The sequence below is a fragment of the Geotrypetes seraphini genome, chromosome 1 (assembly GCF_902459505.1).
Source record: "Geotrypetes seraphini chromosome 1, aGeoSer1.1, whole genome shotgun sequence".
In the NCBI taxonomy this organism is placed as follows: Eukaryota; Metazoa; Chordata; class Amphibia; order Gymnophiona; family Dermophiidae; genus Geotrypetes; species Geotrypetes seraphini.
In genome coordinates, this window is record NC_047084.1 from 456,190,547 (window position 1) to 456,213,352 (window position 22,806).

The 22,806-nt window shown below is 45.2% G+C and overlaps 1 protein-coding gene across 1 annotated transcript in view; it reads left to right on the forward strand.

Annotated features, from left to right (window-relative positions):
• Window positions 1-13,559: 13,559 nt before the first annotated feature.
• The window catches only part of LOC117349057 (protein Wnt-7b-like), a 70,341-nt gene continuing 61,094 nt past the window's right edge, over window positions 13,560-22,806 (forward strand). The window contains exon 1 of the mRNA XM_033921967.1: window positions 13,560-14,031. Coding sequence (XP_033777858.1) covers window positions 13,958-14,031 — 74 coding nt within the window. The 5' untranslated portion in view covers window positions 13,560-13,957. The remainder of the gene's footprint in view (window positions 14,032-22,806) is intronic.

Here is a 22,806-nt window from a genome sequence, read left to right on the forward strand (position 1 = left end):
ATATATTTAAAAGTCTCAATCATGTCCCCCCTCTCTCTACGTTCCTCGAGCGAGTATAGCTGCAGTTTATTCAGTCTTTCCTCATATGGGAGGTTCTTGAGTCCCGAGACCATCCTGGTGGTCATTCGCTGAACCGACTCGATCCTCCGCACATCTTTTTGATAATGTGGTCTCCAGAATTGAACACAATATTCAAGATGAGGTCTCACCATGGATCTGTACAGGGGCATTATGACTTCGGGCCTCCGGCTGACGAAACCTCTACGGATGCATCCCACCATTTGTCTAGCCTTGGATGCAGCTTTCTCCACCTGCTTGGCAGTTTTCATGTCTTCACTAATGATTACTCCCAAATCACGTTCTGCCCTAGTCCTAGCTAAGGTCTCACCATTTAGGCCCAGATTCTCTAAAAGTGCGTCCCGATTTTAGGCAGCTGTAGGCGTCCTACAGCTGTCTAATCAGCCAATCGGGATGCACGTTTTTTTAAAAAAAAATGCTCCCCAGGCAGGCCGCCTATATTGAAGGCGAGGCCCGCAAGACACCTAGGCCCTGATTCTGTATAGGACGCCCAGGAGAGGCGTCCTATTCAGAATCGGCCTAAACTAAACCCCGATTCTGTAACCGGCGTCCATGTTACAGACGCGGGTTAGAGAATCGGGTTAGATTAGACACGGCCCACTACACTTATCGCGGCAAGGGATCTCTCTGCCGCTATATGTATAGCGGGCCGTGGCCCCCTGAGCGATCACTGGCAGGAGAGTGCCCAAACCCTCCTGCCCGAAGACGCACCCCCTCCCCGACACTACCGACCGCCTGCCCCCGACACTACCGATCGCCCCCCCCCCGACATTACCGATCCCCCCCCCGACAATATCGGTCGCTGGCAGGAGGGTGCCCAATCCCTCCTGCCCGAAGACGCACCCCCCCCAGCGCTAACAACCCCCACTCCACCAAACCTGTTCTTACAGATGGGTCTTGCACGTCGAGCAAGCAGGCATGCCTCGTCGAAATGAGGCGGGCCCGCCCCTTCCCGGCCCATCCCGCCGAAGCCTAAGGCCTGATTGGCCCAGGCTCTAGAAGCCTGGACCAATCAGGCCTTAGGACTAGCGGGTCCGCCCATCCCTACTAAGTCTAAGATCTGATTGGCCAATCAGACCTTAGACTTAGTAGGGATGGGCGGACCCGCTATTCCTAAGGCCTGATTGGTCCAGGCTTCTAGAGCCTGGGCCAATCAGGCCTTAGGCTTCGGCGGGATGGGCCGGGAAGGGGCAGGCCCGCCTCATTTCGACGAGGCGTGCCTGCTTGCTCGACGTGCAAGACCCATCTGTAAAAACAGGTTTGGTGGAGTGGGGGTTGTTAGCGCCGGGGGGGGGGTGCGTCTTCGGGCAGGAGGGATTGGGCACCCTCCTGCCAGCGACCGATATTGTCGGGGGGGGGGATCGGTAGTGTCGGGGGGGGGGCGGTCGGTAGTGTCGGGGGGGGGTGCGTCTTCGGGCAGGAGGGTTTGGGCACCCTCCTGCCAGTGATCGGTCAGGGGCCACGGCCCGCTATACTTATAGCGGCAGAGAGATCCCTTGCCGCGATAAGTATAGCGGCCGCGTTTACTTACAATGTAGACCAGCATTTTGCTGGCCTACATTTTTAAGCTTCTCATCTACTAGGGAGACGCGTAGGGCCGCCTAGGTTCAGCCTAAGGTCCGCCTAAGGCCCTTAGACGAGCTTAGGCATCTTGCGGGTCTCCCTAGGCTCCCGGAGGCGCCTTCAGGCCTGCCTGGGGAGCATTTTTTTTAAAAAAACGTGCATCCCGATTGGCTGATTAGACAGCTGTAGGACGCCTACAGCTGCTTAAAATCGGGACGCACTTTTAGAGAATCTGGGCCTTAGAGTGTAAGTTCTGCACGGGTTTCTGCTGCCAAGGTGCATGACCTTACATTTTTTAGCATTGAAGCCTAGCTGCCAAGTCGAGGACCAATGTTCCAATAAGAGCAGGTCCTGTTCCATACTGTCGGGCAAGGTGCTGTTATCTACTATGTTGCATAGTTTGGTGTCGTCGGCGAATAGTGTTATTTTACCTTGAAGCCCTTGAGTCAGGTCTCTTATGTATATGTTGAAAAGGATCGGTCCCAAGATCGAGCCCTGTGGCACTCCACTGGTCACCTCTGATGTATTGGAGGGGGTACCGTTAACCACTACCCTCTGGAGTCTACCGCTTAACCAGTCATTGACCCATGTCATCAATGTCACTCCCAATCCCATCGAAGTCATCTTGCTCAACAATCTGTGGTGCAGGATGCTATCAAAAGCTTTGCTGAAGTCCAAGTACACGACGTCCAGAGACTTCCCCATATCCAGTTTCCTTGTAACCCAGTCAAAGAAGCTAATCAGATTGGATTGACAGGACCTTCCCTTTGTGAATCCATGCTGGTGGGGATCCTGTAGATTCTCCTCGGTCAGGATTGTATCTAATTCATGTTTAATAAGTCTTTCCATGAGTTTGCTCACTATTGAGGTGAGACTCACCGGTCTGTAATTCGCAACCTCCATTCTGCAACCTTTTTTGTGCAATGGAATGATGTTAGCTGTTTTCCAGTCCATGGGGACTTTTCCGGTACTCAGGGAAAGACTGAACAGCACGGATAGCGGTTCCGCCAGGACATCACACAACTCCCTAAGAATCCTGGGGTGTAGATTGTCCGGTCCCATGGCTTTGTTCACCTTGAATTTTGATAGTTCGCCATGGACGCTACTGGGTGTAAACTTGAAATTTTGAAACGGGTCTTCCGAGGTTTGCCTTGCCTGCAGTTGTGGACCGGTCCCCGGCGCCTCACAGGTAAAGACTGAGCAAAAGTATTCCTTTAGTAGTTTGGCTTTATCAGAATCCGTTTCTACATAATTCCCATCTGTTTTCCTGAGGCGTACTATCCCATCTGTGTTTCGTTTCCTGTCGCTAATGTATCTGAAGAAGGATTTATCCCCTTTTTTAATGTTTTTCGCTAGATGTTCTTCTGTTTGAATCTTGGCCTCTCTGACTGCCGCTTTGACTGCTTTAGACCTGGTCAGATAGTCTTCTTTTGTCACCCTGTTTCCTGTATGCTTGTAGGAAATAAAAGTTTTTTTCTTTTCCTTAACAAGATCCGAGATCTCTGCAGAGAACCACTGGGGCTTGTTCTTCCTCCGTCGTTTTGTATAGCGGTTTGTTGCCTCATGCAAGGTGCATTTCAGGATTGACCACATAGCCTCTACATTATTGGTTTCAGCTTGGTTTTGTAGCGCCTGATGGACGAAGTCTCCCATGCGTTTAAAGTCAGTGCCCCGAAAGTCGAGGACCTTTGTTGCTGTGTTTGATCTAGTGAAGCCTATCTTGATGTTGAACCATACCATGCTGTGGTCGCTGGAGGCTAGCGTATCGCCTACCGAAACTTCTGAAACGCTTTCTCCGTTGGTGAGTATCAGGTCCAGAGTCGCCTGATCTCTAGTGGGCTCCAGCACCATTTGTTTGAGTCGCGCCCCTTTTATGGAGGTTAAAAGCCTTCTGCTGCCGCTGGTAGTAGCGGAAAGTGTCTTCTAATCAGCATCGGGCATATTGAAGTCCCCTAGCAGTACCGTGTCCCCGCGTAAAGTAATGTTCTCAATGTCTTTGATTAGTTCCATATCCCTGTCTTCCTGTTGTTTTGGGGGCCTGTATACCACACCCAGATACAAGCATTTTTTATTTCCTCCGGCCAAGTTCACCCAGAGTGATTCCCCGGTGTAGTTGACATCTGTGATTCTGGTGACTTTGATGTTATCTCTAGTGTATAGTGCTACCCCACCCCCTATTCTGCCCTCTCTGTCCTGACGAAGTAAATTGTATCCTGGTATAGCAATGTCCCACCCATGTAAGTCTGTGAACCAAGTCTCAGATATCGCTATTACATCGAGGTCGGCGTTCGTTATCTCTTTCTCTAATTCTAGAATTTTATTGCCTAAGCTGCGTGCATTAACATACATAGCCCTCCATACTTTATGTTTGCTAAGACCCTGTGTAGAATTTCCCGCCTGAGTTTGAGTGGCTTTTATATGATTGTTTTTACTGTGTGAACTTACCTTGGTCTCAGAAATGGAGTGTCGATTCACCTCTCCTGGAAAATTATTTACTGCGCTGGTACTTGAGTGGGTACCCTCCCCCAACTTACCTAGTTTAAAGCCCTTCGAAGTAGGTGGGCTTGTCGATGTCCGAAGACGTTCTTGCCTCTCCTGGTCAGGTGGAGTCCATCTGGTCCCTGCAGTCCCTTTAGTGCCTCTCCATGGTCCAAAACCAAAGTTCATGTCCCTGCACCATTCATGTAGCCACTCGTTCGTCCTCTGGATACGCTCCTCCCTGGCTCTTCCCCCGTCTCTTACAGGGAAGATCGAGGAGAAGACCACCTGCGCTCCCATCTGCCTCAGCTTCTCGCCCAGGGCTCCAAAGTCCTTAGGTATGTTCTCTGGGGTGTTCCTGGCAGTGTCGTTCATTCCAATGTGAATAAGGAGCATGGGGAAGTAGTCCTCGGGCTTGATGAGTTGATCCAGGCAGGCGGTTACATCGCGGATCTTGGCCCCTGGCAGGCAGCAAACCTCTCTCGACTGCATATCCGGTCTGCAGATTGGTCCCTCGGTGCCCCTCAGCAGGGAGTCCCCAATGACTACTACTCTGCGCTTCTTTGAGGGGAGCTGATCAGTTGTCTCTGGAACTGGGACTGTCTGACGGTTGACCTCCTGTGCCTCGCTCACGGGTCCTTCCTGTAGTATCTGGAATCTGTTCCTCAAGGTTATTAGTGGGGTCGATGTAGGACTGCCCTGTGTTCAAGAGAAGGAGACAGGAGAAGAAAAAGAAGAAGGTCTTCCGTGTTTTCTTGTGGAGGAGGTTACCAGCTGCCAGGAGTCAGCATCCCCATCCTCCTCCTGCACCCCAGTGGTTGGTGCCAAAGTTGTAGGTTTGGTCGGTTTGGGCGTCTCGAGGATGATCTTGCCTGGCTCCTGCTCGGTGATCTGGGACAGCTCCTGGATGACCTCGTCGATGAAGGCCTCGTCCTCCCTGATGCTCCTCAAGCGCTTCACCTCCTCTCTTAGGCTCGTCAGCTCTCGCAAGATGTCTCCGTCTAGCTGGTCTATCTCGTCCGTCTGTGTGGAGGCTGTAGTTGTCTGCTTGGGGATGGGGAGGGCCTCGGTCTGTACAGAGACCTCTGCCCTCTGTCCTGGTTCTCCCTCTGTCTGCACGTGGACCAAGGCCATCCCCTGGATCCCTTCGGTGACTGGGCTGCCGATCTTGATTGTAGTCTTCACATTCCTTGTTCTTCCTGCCATTTCTAAGGAAAAAAAAATTTATCATTTTTTTTTTTTTTAGATAGTTTGAAAGTGTGAGAGTGAGAGTGGAAGGGGTAGTTTGAGAGTGGGAGGGATAGAGAGACTGGTAGGCTCCTTGCAGTATGTCCTATATAACAAAGATCACATGGGCATACAATTGCATATATTACCCCTACATGTGAAACAATAGGGGTAGTATATGCAATTGTATGCCCATGTAATCTTTGTTATATAGGATATACTGCAAGGAGCCTAAAAACTAGATTATTTGAACATCGATCTAATATCACGCATAAAAGACAGGTGGATGTTCTCACCCAGCATTGTGTTGAAGAAGGGCATTCCTTTGAAGAATTTCGATGTTTCATATTAGACCATATCCCAATGACAGCAAGGATGGGGGTTGTGAAGATTGGACAATACCAAAGTGAACAAAGATCCATTTATTTTTTTAATACTATCTGGCCGAATGGCCTTAATCAAAAAATAGAATGGTATGCATTCTATTAAGTTTTTGGTTTTGGTTTTTTCGGTCTTCTGGTTTATGCTTTTGATAACAAATGCGAGACTGTGAATAGTTTCCAGCGGAAATGACATCATCAGCAACGGAGCTATTAATCAGATTGAGTAGTGGAGCCGAATTGTGGACGGAATAGGAGGGAACTCCCTGAAGAAACCACTTGGTGGTGAAACAAGAGCCTTGTTGGACCTGGACACCGGTTTTCTACCTTCATTCTAAATGCCGAGCAAGCAGGAAGATCACTGTGTTGGATCGCGATCCTGGCGTTACTAACAGCTGTGAAGATAAGTGAAACCTTCCCTTAGGTTCTTTTTCCTGTTCCCTGTGCACAGTGGTGGGATATGTCCCCATTTTGAAAGACTGCATTTTGAAAAATAGTGGAGTTGTTTGCCCATGATACAGAATAAGAACGGCTGAAAACCTCATTGAGTTGCCATCTGCATATTAATCAAGTTGAGGCTTTTTCTCCACTTTAATGAAATGTTTTTTCAGTGAGCATTTCCACCACTCGGCTAATAACATTTTTTTTGATTGAAGTTGATTTAAACATCTCTATCATATCTCCCCTATCCCGCCTTTCCTCTTTGAGTCTGTCTCCATGCATTTTATAATGTAGACCATCAACCATTTTAGTAGCTTTCCTCTGGACCGACTCCATCTTGTTTATATCTTTTTAAAGGTGCAGTCTCCAGAATTGTACTCTAAATGAGGTCTCACCAGAGTCTTATATAGGGGCATCAATACCTCCCCTTTCTTACTGGCCTTTCCTCTCTCTATGCATCCAAGCTTCCTTCTAGCTTTGGTCGTCGCCTTTTCAACTTGTTTGACCACCCTAAGATCATCACATACCCAAGTTCCACTCCTCTTTTGTGCACAAAAGTTCTTCACCCCCCTAAACTGTACTATTTCCTTGGGTTTTTGCAGCCCAAATGCATGACCTTGCATTTCTTAGCATTAAATTTTAGTTGCCAAATTTCAGACCATTCCTCAAACTTCACTAAATCCTTCCTCATGTTGCAAATTCTGTTACATCAGTGCAGGAGTCTGTACCTTAGGTGTTATCCATCTATAGTCACAAAATGTGCAGAAGGATGTCAATCACATCTTTCAGCTCCTGCCCTTATCCTGTGGAGTATAGTGTCCTCTTCAGTTTTTCCTTCTGAAAATGAACAGAGATGTGCTTTTCTCTACTCAATTTTTATTTTCGGGCATTTTCTGCTTCTTTCATGGGGTTTTGGTGCCAAGTGGTTCCCATTCTTAGGGTCTACTCTGCCTGAGAGAGGACATTGACTCAAAAGTGCAGGCTGCTGCTCACAGGGCAACCCCTAGGTGTATCTGTGGAGCCAGCCTGTTTTGTGATCCATTGAGGATCAGGGTCTGTTCCCCTGAAAGCTGCTGATTTATCAGAGGTTTTGCAGGCTATGTGGCCCCTGTATAACAACTCTTGGGTTTCAGGGAGCCGGCTGCATGCTAATCTCCCCCCATTGTGTTGCACGGTTTCCTGAGTACTCAGCTGGTATCCGTTCCGACTAACAACCCAAAGATCTTCCGTTGAGGACAAGGTCCAGCAGGAATTTGAGGCAGAAAAATCCTTTCCTTCAGGCAGGCTGTTGCAAAGCTGACACAGACAGGCACAGCATATGCCACAGTGGGTATAGTCCATTATTTCCTATGGGAAAAATAGGGGGGGGGGAAGAGGTCAAAAATCCCTTTCCCTGAATTTTTTAAAGTTCAGTGAAGCCCCCATGGGCCATTTATGGCATGATTTTTCTGTTGGCGGCCATCTTGGATTTTAAACAATATTTTTTTTTCTAAAGCCTCCATCTGCCTTAAAACCCCTCATTTTGGCTAAGGAGCACCTGAGATGGACTCTTCAGGCTGGTCTGCCCCTGTATCATGCCAGTTATGTGCTCTTTTAACAGCAGAGGAGCGGACATGTTCTGTGTGACGCTGGACATGTGAGGAAGGTGAAAGAGCTTTGGGCTCAGCCTCCTTTGAGTTCTCCAGGACTGGGGAACCCCAGAGGGTCTGCACAGCAGGAAAACATTCTGCTTGGAAGCTGCAAAGGTGCAAAATATAAGCACTTGGAGGCTGCAGAGGCCAAGAAACCCCAGTCAGAGGTCCTGCAGGGGTTCTTAGGACTACCTGTTCAGGGATTTACCCCAGAGTTTGTAAATTTCTTGTGGAAAGCTTATTTGATGGGCCCTGGAAGTGCTGCGCTGCCTCTAAGCGCAGTAGCATCAGACCAGGGAGAGTTCCCTCCCTCACGGGTCTCTCCACTAGGGAGCAAGCCAGCCCCAAGCACCAGTGACCAATTGGAGCAGAATTGGGAGGACTGGAGGTCAGTCTTCATGCCTTTACTGTCCCAAGGCTCAACTACTCACTTGAATGTTTCAGGGACCCTAGCCAGGACCGGGAGTAAGGAGGTGATTATTGCTTTCGACCAAGGAGACGACCCCTCGGTGTGGCAACTGTTTAAGTCCACTACAGTTCTACATGTTATTTTGGATGTGCTCAGTGAGTTTAAACTGGAACCCCAACAGCCATGAGAACATAAGAATTGCCATACTGGGACAGACCAAAGGTCCATCAAGCCCAACAAGTATCTTGTTTCCAACAGTAGCCAATCCAAGATGTAAGTTCTAAGTACGTAGCTAGATCCCAAGTAGTAAAACAGATTTTATGCTGCTTATCCTAGGAATAAGAAGTAGATTTTCCCAAGCCATCTTAATAATGGCCTATGGACTTCTCTTATAGGAAATTAGCCAAACCTTTTTTAAACCCTGTTAAGCTAACTGATTTCACCACATTCTTTGGCAATGAATTTCAGAATTTAATTACTCATTGTGTGAAGAAATATTTTATCTGTTTTGTTTTACTTAATAGCTTCACTGCATGCCACTTAGTCCTAATAATTTTAGAAAGAATAAACAAGTGATTCACATCTACCCTTTCTACTCCACTCAGTATTTTATAGACCTCTCTTATATCACACTCTGTGGTTGTGGGTTTGAATCCTTCCCTGCTCCTTGTGACCCTGGGCAAGTCACTTAATCCCCATTGCCTCAGGTACATTAGATAGAATGGGAGCCCACTGGGACAGATAGGAAAAAATGCTTGAGTACCTGAATAATTTGTAATCCGCATAGAATTGTAGGCTATATAGACTATAAATTATTTAAATAAATAAATTAATTAATTAAATATATAAATCACACCTGAGCAATCTCTTCTCCAAGCTGAAGAGCTCTAGCCACTTTAGCCTATCCCTTTTATCATTTTGTCATTTTTATCATCTCTGTACTTTTTCTAATTTTGCTATATCTTTTTTTTGAGAGACAGTGAACAGAATTGCACAAAGTATTCAAGGTGTGGCCATACCATACATCAATATTTTACATCAACATTATAATATTTTCACCTTTGTTTTCCATTCCTTTTCTGATAATTCCTAACTTTCTAATTGCTTTCTTAGCAGCCACCGCACATTGAGCTGAGGGTTTCAATGTATCCCCAATGATGACACCTAGATTCTTTTCCTAGGCAGTGACTTCTAATGTGGAACCCTGAATTGCGTAGCTATAGTTCGGGTTCCTCTTTCCCACATGCATCACTTCGCACTTGCTGACATTAAACGTCATCTGCCATTTTGATGTCCAGTGTCCCAGTCTCACAAGATCCTCTTTCAATTTTTCATAATTCTCTTACGATATAACAACTTTGAACAGCTTTGTGTCATCAGCAAATTTACCCCCTCCCCCTTTACAAAAGCACAGAAGAGGTTTTTAGCACTGGCTGGCATGCTCTGTGCTGCTCCAATGGGCATTGAGTTCCTATGAACATCAGAGCAGCACAGAACATTCAGCGTGCCAGCCAGTGCTAAAAACTTCTTCCACGCTTTTGTATAAGAAGGGGTTAATTATCTCACTAGTTATTCCCATCTCTATATCATTGATAACTATGTTAAAAAGCAGCGGCCCCAGCAAAGACCCCTGGAGAACTCCACTATTTATTCTTCTCCATTGAGAATATTGACCATTTAAACCTACTCTCTGTTTTCTGTCTTTCAACCAGTTCTTAATTCATAATAGGATATTACCGCCTATCCCATGACTCTCTAATTTCCTCAGAAGTCTTTCATAGAGTACTTTGTCAAATGCCTTTTGAAAATTCAAATACACAATATCAACCAGCACACCTTTATCCACCTAGTCATTCACTTCTTCAAAGAAATGCAGTGGATTGGTGAGGCAAGATTTCCCATGACTAAATCCATGTTAGCTTTCTCTTATTAATCCATGCTTATATATATGTTCTGTCTTTGTGTTCTTTATAATAGTCTCTATCATTTTGCCAGGCACAGACGTCAGACTATAATTTCCTGAATCACCTCTGGAACCCTTTTTAAAAATCAGCATAACATTGGCCACCCTCCAGTCTTCCAGTATTATGCTGGATTTTAAAGAAAAATTACAAATTACTAATAATAGCTCTACAAGTTAATTTTTCAATTCTATCAGCACACTGAGATATATACCATCTGGTCCAGGTAATTTGCTACTGTTCAGTTTGTCAAATTGACCCATTACATCTTCCAGTGTTACAGAGATTTGTTTGAGTTTCTCTGATTCATCAAAATTAAATACCATTTCTGGCACCAGTAATTCCCCCACATCTTCCTTGGTCAAAGAATTAATTTAATTTTTCCACTATGGCCTTGTCTTCTCTGAGAGCTCTTTTTATCCCTTGGTCATTTAGCAGTCCAACCAATTCTCTAACCAGCTTCTTGCTTTTAACATACCTAAAAAAAAGTTTTTACTGTATGTTTTGCTTCCAGCGCAATCTTTTCAAGGTCTCTCTTTGCCTTCCTTATTAGCGCCTTGCATTTGACTTGCTATTTCTTGTGCTGTTTAAAATTATTTTCAGTTGGATCCTTCTTCTATTTTCTGAAAGATTTTCTTTTGACTCTAATAGCTTCCTTCACCTCACTCGTTAGCCCTCCGGCTGATGTTTGGCCTTCCTTCCTCCTTTTTTAATACATGGAATATATCTAGTCTGAGCTTCCAGGATGGTATGTTTGAATAACATTCACGCCTGATGTATATTTTTGACCTTTGCAGCTGCTCCTCTAAATTTCTTTTTTACCATTCTCTTCATGTTATCATAGACTCCTTTTTTAAAGTTAAATGCTGTTATATTAGATTTCCTGTGTGAACTTATTCCAGGGATTATATAAAATCTGATTATGTTATGATAACTGTTATCAAGTAGCCCCAGCACCATTACCTCCTGTACTAATTCATGCGCTCCACTAAGAACTAGGTCTAGAATTCTTTTCCTCTTAACAGTTCCTGCTGCTCCATAATGCACTCTTTGATTTCATCAAGGAATTTTATCTCCCTAATATGCCCTGATGTTACATTTACCCAGTAAATATCAGGATACAGGCAGTGACCGGTTTAAGAACGTTCAACTTATATTGAACTTGTACTTATGAACCGGGGTACTGTCTCTGAACCCCTTCTTCCTCTCTTCCTATCCAAACGTGATCCTTTCTTCCCTTACATATCCCAACATGCTCCTCGTCATCCCCCTCCATTCCGTGCCCCAAATTTGTGCCTCCCATGGGTGTTTACCTCCTTTGGCCGGCTCCCTCCTTCCAGCCACACTTCTATTGGCAAAGTTGCAGGCCGTGGCTCTTGCACATGGTCTCTTGATCTTTGCCCACTGACCCAGAAGCCTTCCCTGTGACGCAGGATCTCAGAAATGCAAACTCTTTCTTGCAGTCTCATCTGTCCCTCTCTAGATATCTGGCACTGCTTTGGTATATCATGTAAGGTACACACTCCTGCGTTGATGTAACAGAATGAAAGATTAGGTTCTTACTTGGATAATCCTCTTTCTGTTAATCATACGCAGGAGTCTGTACTGCCCATCCTGTCAGCGTTGCACTTCACCTGCTTTCTGCCTTGCACATTGCTGATGGCCGACACTGGAATTCTTCTCCTGTCAGTTAGATAACCAAGTAAGAAGAAATTCATAAGAAAAGTAATAAGTGGGTTGAGACTCAGGGCTCTTTAAATGTTTATGCTAATTACACACAGCAGGTTGATTCCTTCATATTGCTAAGTTGTAAGTTCATGTTAATTATTGTTCTTTATTTTTCAAAAGTTCCAGAACAGAACAGAAATGTATGGTATCTCCGGGAAAGTTCCCCGTGCCCCTCCTTCTTTTTCTTTTGTTTCAGTGGAGTCCAATTACTTTGGTACAAATTGAAGAGGGCACTATACTCCACTGGATGAGGGGAGGAGCTGAAAGATGTGATTGACATCTTTCTGCACAGTTCACAATTATAAATGGATAACACCTAGGTACAGATTCCTGCATATGATTAACAGAAAAAAGATTATCCAGTTAAGAACCTAATCTTTCATTTTGCTATCATCTGCAAAAAGGCAAATCTTACTAGATAGCCCTTCAGTAATATCGCTTACTAAAATGTTACAAAGAACAGGCTCAAGCACCAGAACTCGAGGCATACTACTGGTAACATCCCTTTCCTCAGAATGAACTCCATTGACCACTATCCTCTGTCACCTTCTACTTAACCAGTTCCTGACCCAGTCTGTCACTTTGGGGCCCATTCCAAGGGCACTCAGTATATTTTATTAGACGCCTGTGTGGAACACTCTGAAAGGCTTTGCTAAAATTCAAATACACCACATCTAGCACACTCTATCCAATTCTTTGGTCACCCAGTCAAAGAAATTGATCAGATTTGTCTGACAAGACCTGTCTCTAGTGAATCCATGTTGCCTTGGGTTTAGCAATCCACTGGATTCCAGAAACTTCACTATTCTCCATTAATAAAGAGTTTCTATTAATTTACTTACCACAGAAGTCAGACTTACGTGCCTGTAGTTCCCTACTTGGGGATCTCTGTGATGTCAACCCTTTTGCCCTCTGAAAACCCAACAGCAGAAGAAAAACATGCTCTTTCCTAGCATATGAAACTGACAACTCCACGCATAGCAGCTCTTTTGCAGAAGCTAAAATATTCCACATCTCAGAAGGAAGGTGATTATCTTTCCCAAAATAATAAATAAAGAAATTGTCACTGGAGAATTCTGCTTTTATGGAAAAAAAACAGCTGAGCCTCAAAAAGTTATTTTGGACCAAATATTGTGCTGTATTTCTGTGCCAGAACTTGCAGCACCCACCCTCCCAAGTCCCTGGACCGGAGGGAGAAAAATATAAGGCTTTTGCCAGGACAGTGGCAAGTTTTGTTCTGTTTGATTGCTCAAGGGAAAATTTCAGACTGAGGTAGCAGTTTGTGAGAAAAAAAAAAAGAATTAAAAAACTGAGCACAAGCCTTTCCACCCCCTGTTGATTGACTTGCCAGCTCCTCTAAGAGTTCCCAGCCTCCCCGAGGGAGGGTACAGCCCATGTCTGAAGAATTTCCTACCCCTCAGCCTCTCCTCAGGATCACCAGGAGGGAATATTATGTGTGTGCTGGTGCATGGTTCACACGCTGCTCACCCACTCCAAGCTCGAGGACACTGCAGATCCTTGCAAACCATCTGCTTCTTGCCAAGCTCATTCCCCCTTATCTCCCCCAATACGGAAAGCCTGCTGTAGGCAAGAAGGCGGTGTTATTTTTTTTTTTTTAACTTGTCAAAAAATCTTTTTTTTCCATAACTGCTTGTGCAGACAGACAAGCTCCAAGACTTCATAATTAGTTCTGCCTGCTGAGATTTCTCCCTTCCACCTCAGTTGAGGGAATACCGAATGGTCACCTGGTCCTGTTTCCCACCTCATGTGCCATAAACCTTCAGCGCTGAGGATGTAGTTGTGCTTGGACCGAACCCTTCAGAAGAGGATAAAGGGGAGTAGAGGGGATCACTAGGGCTGGGAGCCACCTTCGCATTCCTCCACACCCCCACAGGTAGAAGCAAGCTGATGCTGTGTGGTATTCCGCCTTCTGAGTGCCTCTGGTTCTCTCCCCCGGGCACAGCCAGGAAAATGAATAAAGTTTTCTTCTCCACTGCTGGAGGACACCTTAGGAAGAGCTCTGGATAACACTTGGAGGAGGAGGGGAGAGGAGCCAGCAGCATGAGGCTCACGCTGAGCTCTCTGGACCTCAGCCATGCCTGCTTCTGCATTGGGCTTCTGCTCCTTGGCGACGGGTAAGTGAACAGCAACTGGACATGTAGTTAAGAAGGCAGTGTAGGACAGACGGATGGTCTCTATCTACAAGAGGGTGGGAGGAAGCATATGCAGGTGGGATGCGCCGGGACATGATCCAAGGGATATCTTCCATCCTGGTGTGGAAGAGGGAGTGTTCCAAAGCAATATGACTAAAAAAGAAATAAAAATGGGTGAAGGGATATGCACAATGGAGGTGCCTGATGCTCTGTGTTCTCTGTCGCTGCTCACCCTAATTCTCAGCCTCTCAACTGAAGCTGTATAAGGCTTTTCTGTATAAGGCTATTGTTGTATTAGCTTTTCCTGTCCTAGATCCACTGAGTCTCCTTTGTTATCCTGGTTAAACTTTACTTAGGACTGTTTGTAGTTAGGTTTCCTAGTGCTAGGTTTATACTCTTGGCTATCATTAGGAGAAGGGCAGACTTGGATGAATCACTGACAGCTTGCTCACTGTGTGAACACATTAACAAGATAAGAAGCAGTATGGGCCCCCCTCTGCTTTCTGAGGTTGCATTCAGGGAAAAGCACAGTGCGTCTTCCTTGTCCAGGTGATTCCTAGAGAGATTTATTATCTATAAGGGAGATGCGGCAGAGTTCATGACTAGCAACCAGATGTAACAGAGCAAGCACACGCATAGTTATAAAAAGAGGTGCATAAATGCATAAGAACATGCGCACATATACAGAAACATACTGGAATGTATGCATACATACAGGAGTAAACAGAGGTAAATATACATGAACAGATGAGTCCACAGGCAAACTGCCTTGTGTACTCACATGCATACATACAGAGCAGAGACTGTAACTGCCTCCTAGAGCATGTCTCTGTGGGGTTTTTGCTGCTGTGCTGCATCAGTTCTTGCCCGTATCCTTCCCAGTTCATGCCACTCTCGTGGCATTATCTCTTACTGTAAAGGGCATATATGAGGTGGGTGTTCAGCTGGAGCTCAGATGTGAGGGGATACTCAACCAGGGCACTGTGTAGTTGTGAGGAGTACTCAGCCCAGGCTTTGTGCAGGTGTGAGATGCTCAGCCTGGTGTCTCTGTAAGTATGAAGCGGTGCTTGACCAGGTACGAAGGAATGTTTAGTTTGAGTTTATTACTGGAAGCTTCTATACCGCTACTAATGGCTGGGGAGTCAATTCAGAGCGGTTTGAATGAGCTTCGGTAAAGGTGTTACAGTACACGAGCTTCAGTAATGGTGTTACATTATATGAGTTAAATCTAATCTAATCTAATCTAAACCTTAAGTTTATATACCGCATCATCTCCATGAGTATGGAGCTCGACACAGTTTACAAGAACTTAAAATAGTAGGTAGAGAAGAAGAAAAAGGATTACATGAACTTATGTATATCTTACCTATTTATACCATCTATACACATATACTATTATTATAATTTCTGTGTATCATATATTCATCTTTCCTGTTGCTTTTGTATTTGATGAGTTCAGTGAAAGGTATGACAGGATGGGTGTGAACGGGTGCTTAATCCAAGTTCTGTGCTGGTGTTGGGTGTACAGCTTGTGCTCTGAATAGTGTTAAGTGGGTGCTCAAACTGGGCTCTGTATGAACGTGAGGAAGATTCCCAGTCCAGGCTGTCTGATGGTATGAGAGAGCGCATAGCCGGATCTTTGTGCAGATGTGCGGGGATATGCAGGCCGTGCTGTTTGTGGATATGGAGTGGGTGCACAGCCCATAGTCTGAACAGGTGTGAAAAGGGCTCTCAGTTCTACCTCTGTGTGGGTGTCAACTGGGGATGTTCAGTCAAGTTTCAAGTTTATTTATTCTTGATGAATCGCCTATTTAAATTGCTAGGCGATGTACAATAATAATAACATGTATTAATAAATGAAACAAGTACAATATTAATGGTGACATAAAAACAAATTTGTTGTTAGTTAAAATTTAACACACTTAACAAACTGAGTGTAAACATAAGTTTAAAATAATTTGTGGGTAAAACATACAAGACATGTGTGGTTAAGAGGGGGAATAGTTACAATTTTTGATAGAAAAGAAGAAAAAACATAAAAGGGAAAAACAAAAAGGTAGGTTATAATGGCTGTTTTTAAAAAAATAAAAAATATAAAAAAAAAAAATAAAAAAATAGAAAACTCGGTAATGGATAAAAGATAATCGATTTTTCTTTGTCCTAAGATCCATACGCATCTTTAAATCTCTGTGAAGCACGTGCTCCTCTCATGCTCCCTCTGACTGGGGAGGTATGTTTATATTTATTAAAATTTGATATTCTGCCGTAGCATACAACTGTTCACAGCGGTATACAATTAAAAAAAAAAAAATACATTAAGCAAATAGAAAAGAACTCTATTAAATATAAAACAGACCTATCTAAATAATACCCGGAAAAAGATCAATAAATATGATCGTTCTGAGGAATATCCTGCCCAAATGCTAAATTAAATAAATACATTTCTAAAAGTGTTTTAAAAGCCTTTAAATTTAATTCCAAACAAATCTGATTTGAAAACTAGTTCCACAAACTTGGTGCTATGTAAAAAAAAAAAAAGCCTTTGAACGGGTAAATTCCTATATAGTCCTTCTAACTGGTGCTAATACTAACCTGTAGTGATCTCAGTGTTCATAGTGGAGAATACGGAATAAAGAATTTAAATAATTTGGCTGTTGCAAATGAAATAATTTATGTGTAAACATTAAAATTTTAAATTGAATCCTATATGATATTGGTAACCAATGATAAGAAAGGAATAACGGTGTAACATGGTCAAATTTGCTTTTATTACCTAACAATTTTATAGCTGTGTTGTGTAATGTTTGAAGTCATCTAATATTAAACTTCGATAATCTAGCATATACTACATTACAGTAATCAATTTTAGAAATTAGAAAAGCATGAATTAATGTATGAAAGCGTTTACCCTGGGCTATATGAACGTATAAAGTGAACTGTCAGCCCAGGAATTGTGCTCGTGTGAGGAAGAGGATGTGAGAAGATGCTCAGCACAGGCTCAGTACAGATGTGAAGTTGGGATCAACCCTTGATTCTGTAAAACTGTGAGGGAGTAGTCAGCTCAGCTGGGTTTTGTGAAGTAATGTTAATCCCAGATTCAGTATGGATGAGAGGGGGATTCTCATCCCAAGCGTTTTGTGGGAGTGCTCAGCTGGGTTCTGCACAGCTATGAAAGACTTTTCAATTCAGGCTTTCTGTAATGTGGGGAAGAGGGTTCATCCCAAGCTTTGTGCAGATACTGTATAATGGAGTGCTGAACCTGGGCTCTATGAGGGTGCAAGAGAGTACCCTGCCCAGAATCAATAATGTCAAGTGATGCACTGCCCAGATGCAGCACATATACTCCATGAATCAGGTGTTTAACCAGACCTATACACGGATGATTGTGAATTCAAGAAAGCATGGGACAGGCATGTGGGATCTCTTAGAGAGAAGAGGAGACTGGATGGGCCAATTGGCCTTTATCTGCTATCGTATTTCTATGTTGCTATGTAAAGGGAGCTCAGATTGTGGTTGTGAAGAGAGTGTGAAACACAAAGGGCCAGATGCACAAAACTCTCCATCTAACGATCATCGCTAAACCAGTTTGACCTGATGTACAAAATGGCCCCCCACGTGCTTTTCTGTGCGTTCATTCATTCTCCGACTCTGCCATACAAATGACACACAATATCTGTTCCCATTAAAAAAAGTTGTACCAAAGTGGTGCCATGACGGTCTGTCCCTCCCTCCCCCCCCTCCGATGATGTCCCCAAACAAAAATGAGGCCTTAAGTATCCAGGCCAATCAGGGCCAGGATGCACCGGGAAGGGGAAGGCCCACCATTTTGCAGAGGCGGGTCCTGCCGACAGGAGAGAGTGTGCATCCCTCTTGCTGAATTTCTATGAACGACAAGGTAAGGTGGGGGGGGGGGTGTTGAGGGGTATCCTTGAGCTGGGAGGGTCTGTCCTGACTCCATCAGCTCACCAGGGCCTTTTATGGGAACCTTGGTGGGGTGGTAGGAGAGGGGGCCTTCATGTCGGGGAGAAGGGGGGGCCTTCATATTGGGGGGTAGGAGGGGTGGGGTGGGGGGGCCAGATGCACTAAAATGTGTAATGTTGCTAAGGCAAGAAGGAGTGGGCATACCTCCTGCCAACATTTTTTTTAGTACGGGGTGGGGAAGGGGATGGGGGTCCTGGCGGTGGGTGAGGGTCGGTTCTACGTGGGACTACCTAGTGGCAGCAATAAGTAGGCACCCCTCCTGCCACTCTGTAATTTGAAGGTGGGGGGTCCAGGTGGTTGAGGCAGAAGGGAGTGGGCATCCCTCCTGACATTTTTTTCGGGACCATCATTGGTGGGGCAGCCATTGTCAGGGGGGGTGGGGGCAGCACAACTTTTTTTATGGGGACAGGTATTGTGCATGTGCAACACATGTACAACATCTGTGCCATTTTTTTTTTTTAAGTCTTTCTGGCCCGAACAGCTGAATGGCAGGAGGCTGTTTTGGCATTTCCTCTGCCTTTCAGCTGTTCAGGCTTCCCCTGCCAGCTCTCTGCATGTGTCAAAGTCGCTTTTCCAATGACTGGTGGGATAGGATTACAGCAGACCTCTGCAAAACTAATTTGTATGGGAAGCTGTTTGAACATCGAATACTGTTTTGGAATCGGTCAAAATATTAGCCCAGAGTGACCCACACTGTCTTAATGACCATTTTAAGCGCATCTGACCCTGGAGATCTGAGAGTATAAAGTGGTGCTCACCCTGGGATCTATATGGGTGTGAGAAAATTTATGATCTGGATTTTTTGTGGCTATAAAATAGGTTTTGAGCCTGGGCTTTGTACATTTGTGATGTAGAATTGTAGATTTTCAACCTGGACTCTTGGTTGTTTAGTCCGAGGTTGGTGAAAGCAATGTGAAGTGTGAGTTTGGTACAGGAATGCAATGATAAGAATATAAGAATTGCCGCTGCTTCGATCGTGCCCAGCAGTCTTTTCATGCGGCGGCCCTTAGATCAAAGACCAGTGCCCTAACTGAGACTAGCCTTACCTGCGTACATTCTGGTTCAGGAGGAACTTGTCTAACTTTGACTTGAATCCCTGGAGGGTGTTTTCCCCTATAACAGCCTCCGGAAGAGCGTTCCAGTTTTCTACCATTCTCTGGGTGAAGAAGAACTTCATTACGTTTATAAGGAATCTATCCCCTTTTAACTTTAGAGAGTGCCCTCTTGTTCTCTCTACCTTGGAGAGGGTGAACAATCTCTCTTTCTCTGCTAAGTCTATTCCCTTCATTATCTTGAATGTTTTGATCATGTCCCCTCTCAGTCTCCTCTTTTCAAGGGAGAAGAGGCCCAGTTTCCCTAATCTCTCACTGTACGGCAACTCCTCCAGCTCCTAAACCATTTTAGTCGCTCTTCTCTGGAGCCTTTCGAGGTGTACTGTGTCCTTCTTCATGTACGGCGACCAGTGCTGGACGCAGTATTCCAGGTGAGGGTGTACCATGGCCCGGTACAATGGCATGATAACCTTCTACAATCTGTTTGTGATCCCCTTCTTAATCATTCCTAGCATTCTGTTCGCCTTTTTCGCCACCTCTGTGCATTGCGCGGACGGCTTTATTGACTTGTCGACCAGTACTCCTAAGTCTCTTTCCTGGGGGGGGGTCTCTCCGAGTACGACACCGGACATCCTGTATTCGTGTATAAGATTTTTGTTACTGACATGCATCACCTTAAACTTATCCACGTTAAACCTCATTTGCCATGTCATGGCCCATTTCTCGAGTGTGTTTATGTCCCGTCGCAATCCTCCTGCGTCTTCACTACTCTGAATAACTTCGTATCGTCTGCAAATTTAATCACCTCACTCGTCGTACCAATTTCCAGGTCATTTATAAATATGTTGAAGAGCACGGGTCCAAGCACCGAACTCTGCGGCACTCCTCTCATGACGCTTTTCCAGTCTGAGTATTGTCCATTTACCCCACTCTCTGTTTCCCATCCACCAGCCAGTTTTTAATCCTTGTATTTCACCCTCAAGTCCATGGCTCGCAATTTTTCAAAGTAGTCGTTCATGCGGAACCTTGTCAAACACCTTCTGAAAATTCAGATATACAATGTCGACCGGGTCATCCTTGTCTATCTGCCTGTTTACTCCCTCGAAGAAGTGCAGCAAATTTGTCAAGCAAGATCTTCCTTTACTGAAGCCGTGCTGGCTGGTCCTCATCAGATTGTGTCCGTCAAGGTGATCAATGATGCAGTCCTTTATCAGCGTCTCTACCATCTTTCCTAGTACTGAGGTCAGACTCACCGGTCTGTAGTTTCCTGGATCTCCCCTTGAACCTTTCTTGAAGATCGGCGTAACATTCGACACTTTCCAATCTTCCGGAATCCTTCCTGATTTGATCGACAGATTGGCTATTAGTTGAAGCGGTTCAGTTATAGCCCCTTTTAGTTCCTTGATTACCCTCGGATGGATGCCATCTGATCCTGGGGATTTATCATTTTTAAGCCTATCAATCTGCCTGTATACCTCTTCTAGACTGACCGTCAACTAGAGGTCTGCACGGGAATGGGGATCGCGGGAATCCCCCCTAACCCACGGGACTCCCACAGGGACCCCCCTCTAGCCCACGGGGTCCCCCCTCTAGCCAACGGGACTCCCACGGGGATGGAAGGCTTTGGAAGCAGGGTTCGTCCATATAATATAATGGACAAGTCAGCCTTAGTAAAAGAGGGGGTTTATAAGTTAATTACCTGAACAGAAAACAAAGAAAGGGTTCCACCAAAAAGATTCCACAAGGAAAACAGCAGCGCAAACACAAAAGAAACTGTGGAATTGATGATCCTGTCAGAAGTAATTGCTGCTTTTTATGGGGATGGGCGGGGATGGAGGTAATTCCTTGCGGGGATGGGTGAGGACGGAGAGGATCCTGATGGGGACGGGTGGGGACGGAAAGGATCCTGGCGGGGACGGGAGGGGATAGGTGGGATTTTTGTCCCTATGCAACTCTCTACCATCAACCCTGTCAGTTTCCCGTCTTCGTTTCCTGCATGTAGCCCGTCGGCTTCCGGTATGTTGTGTATATCCTTTTCGGTAAATACAGATGCAAAAGATGTGTTCAGCTTGTCGGTGATGGCTTTGTCCTCCTTTAGCACTCCCTTTATTCCATGGTCATCCAACGGCCCCACCGCTTCCCTCGTGGGTCGTTTCCCCTTAATATATCGAAAGAACGGCTTGAAGTTTTTGCCTCCTTGGCTATTTTTTTCTCATAGTCTCTTTTGGCCCCTCTTACTACCTTAAGGCACCTGCTTTGATGTTGTTTGTGCTTTTTCCAGTTTTTGACCGTTTTTGACCTTTTCCATTCATTAAACAAAGTTTTCTTGTCTCTGAACGCTTCCTTCACCACTATAGTGAGCCACACCAGTTCCTTGTTCTTTTTCCTCTTGGATCCTTTGTTGATACACGGTATATATAGATTTTGCGCCTCAGTGACTGGGTCCTTAAAAAGGGACCATGCTTGCTCTAGTGTTTTTACAGTGCTTATCCTCTTCTTAACCTTCTTCTCCACCATAAGTCTCATCCTTTCGTAATTCCCTTTTTGGAAGTTCAGTGCCGTGGCCGTCGTTCTGGGACAATGTGTCCAGGTTGAAGCGGATCATATTGTGATTACTGCTTCCCAGTGTCCCTTCTACTTCTACACCTCATAATCCATTTAGCATTAAGTCCAGAATTGCATTTCCTCTCGTATGTTCCTTGACAAGTTGTTCCAGGAAGCAATTGCCTACAGCAGAGGTGTCAAAGTCCCTCCTCGAGGGCCGCAATCCAGTTGGGTTTTCAGGATTTCCCCAATGAATATGCATGAGATCTATTAGCATACAATGAAAGCAGTGCATGCAAATAGATCTCATGCATATTCATTGGGGAAATCCCGAAAATCCCACTGGATTGCGGCCCTCGAGGAGGGACTTTTACACCCCTGGCCTACAGCATCCAGGAACTTGGTCTCCCTACCGCAGCCAGATGTGCCTAGGTTCCAGTCTATCTCCGGATAATTGAAGTCACCCATGATAACTGCGTTGCCTCCCTTGCAGTTGCATTTAATCTCGTCTGTTATTTCTCCATCAATTTCTTCGGACTGCCCTGGGGGTCAGTAGTAGATGCCGATCTTCGTGTCCGTTCCATTTGTTCCTGGAATTTTGACTCAATCCTCTCTTTGACGTATAGGGCAATATCCCCACCTTTTTGACGTACTCTGTCTCTGTGGTATAGTTTGTATCCCAATAGCACAGTGTCCCAGACGTTTTCCTCGTTCCGCCATGTTTCCGTGATGCCGATGTCAAGGTTATCTTTTTGTGCCATAGCTTCCAATTCCTCCATCTTATTCCTTAGGCTCCTTGCGTTCGTGTACATATACTTGAGTTTGCAACCTGTTACTTTCTTGCATTTCCTTCCTTCTTGTGTCCCTTTCAATCCATCAGGATTTCTGTCTTGCCTATGATCCGGTGAGTCTTCCCCGCTATCTTCCTGCATGGTATCCTCTGGTTATACTGGTTCCCGAACCATCGACTCTTGGTTGACTGTCGGCTTTCCCCTTCTTCCTAGTTTACAAAACTTCTCAATTTCTCTCTTGATGATCAGCCTGGGGTCTATACAGCTGTAAAGGGGTGCCCAGGATCTTTGTGTTTGTGAAGCCTGAGCATCAGTGCAGTTGTGAGGTGATCAGTATAGGGCCTGTACAAGTGTGATGGGTGCAGGTGTGAGGAGGGTGCTCAATCTGG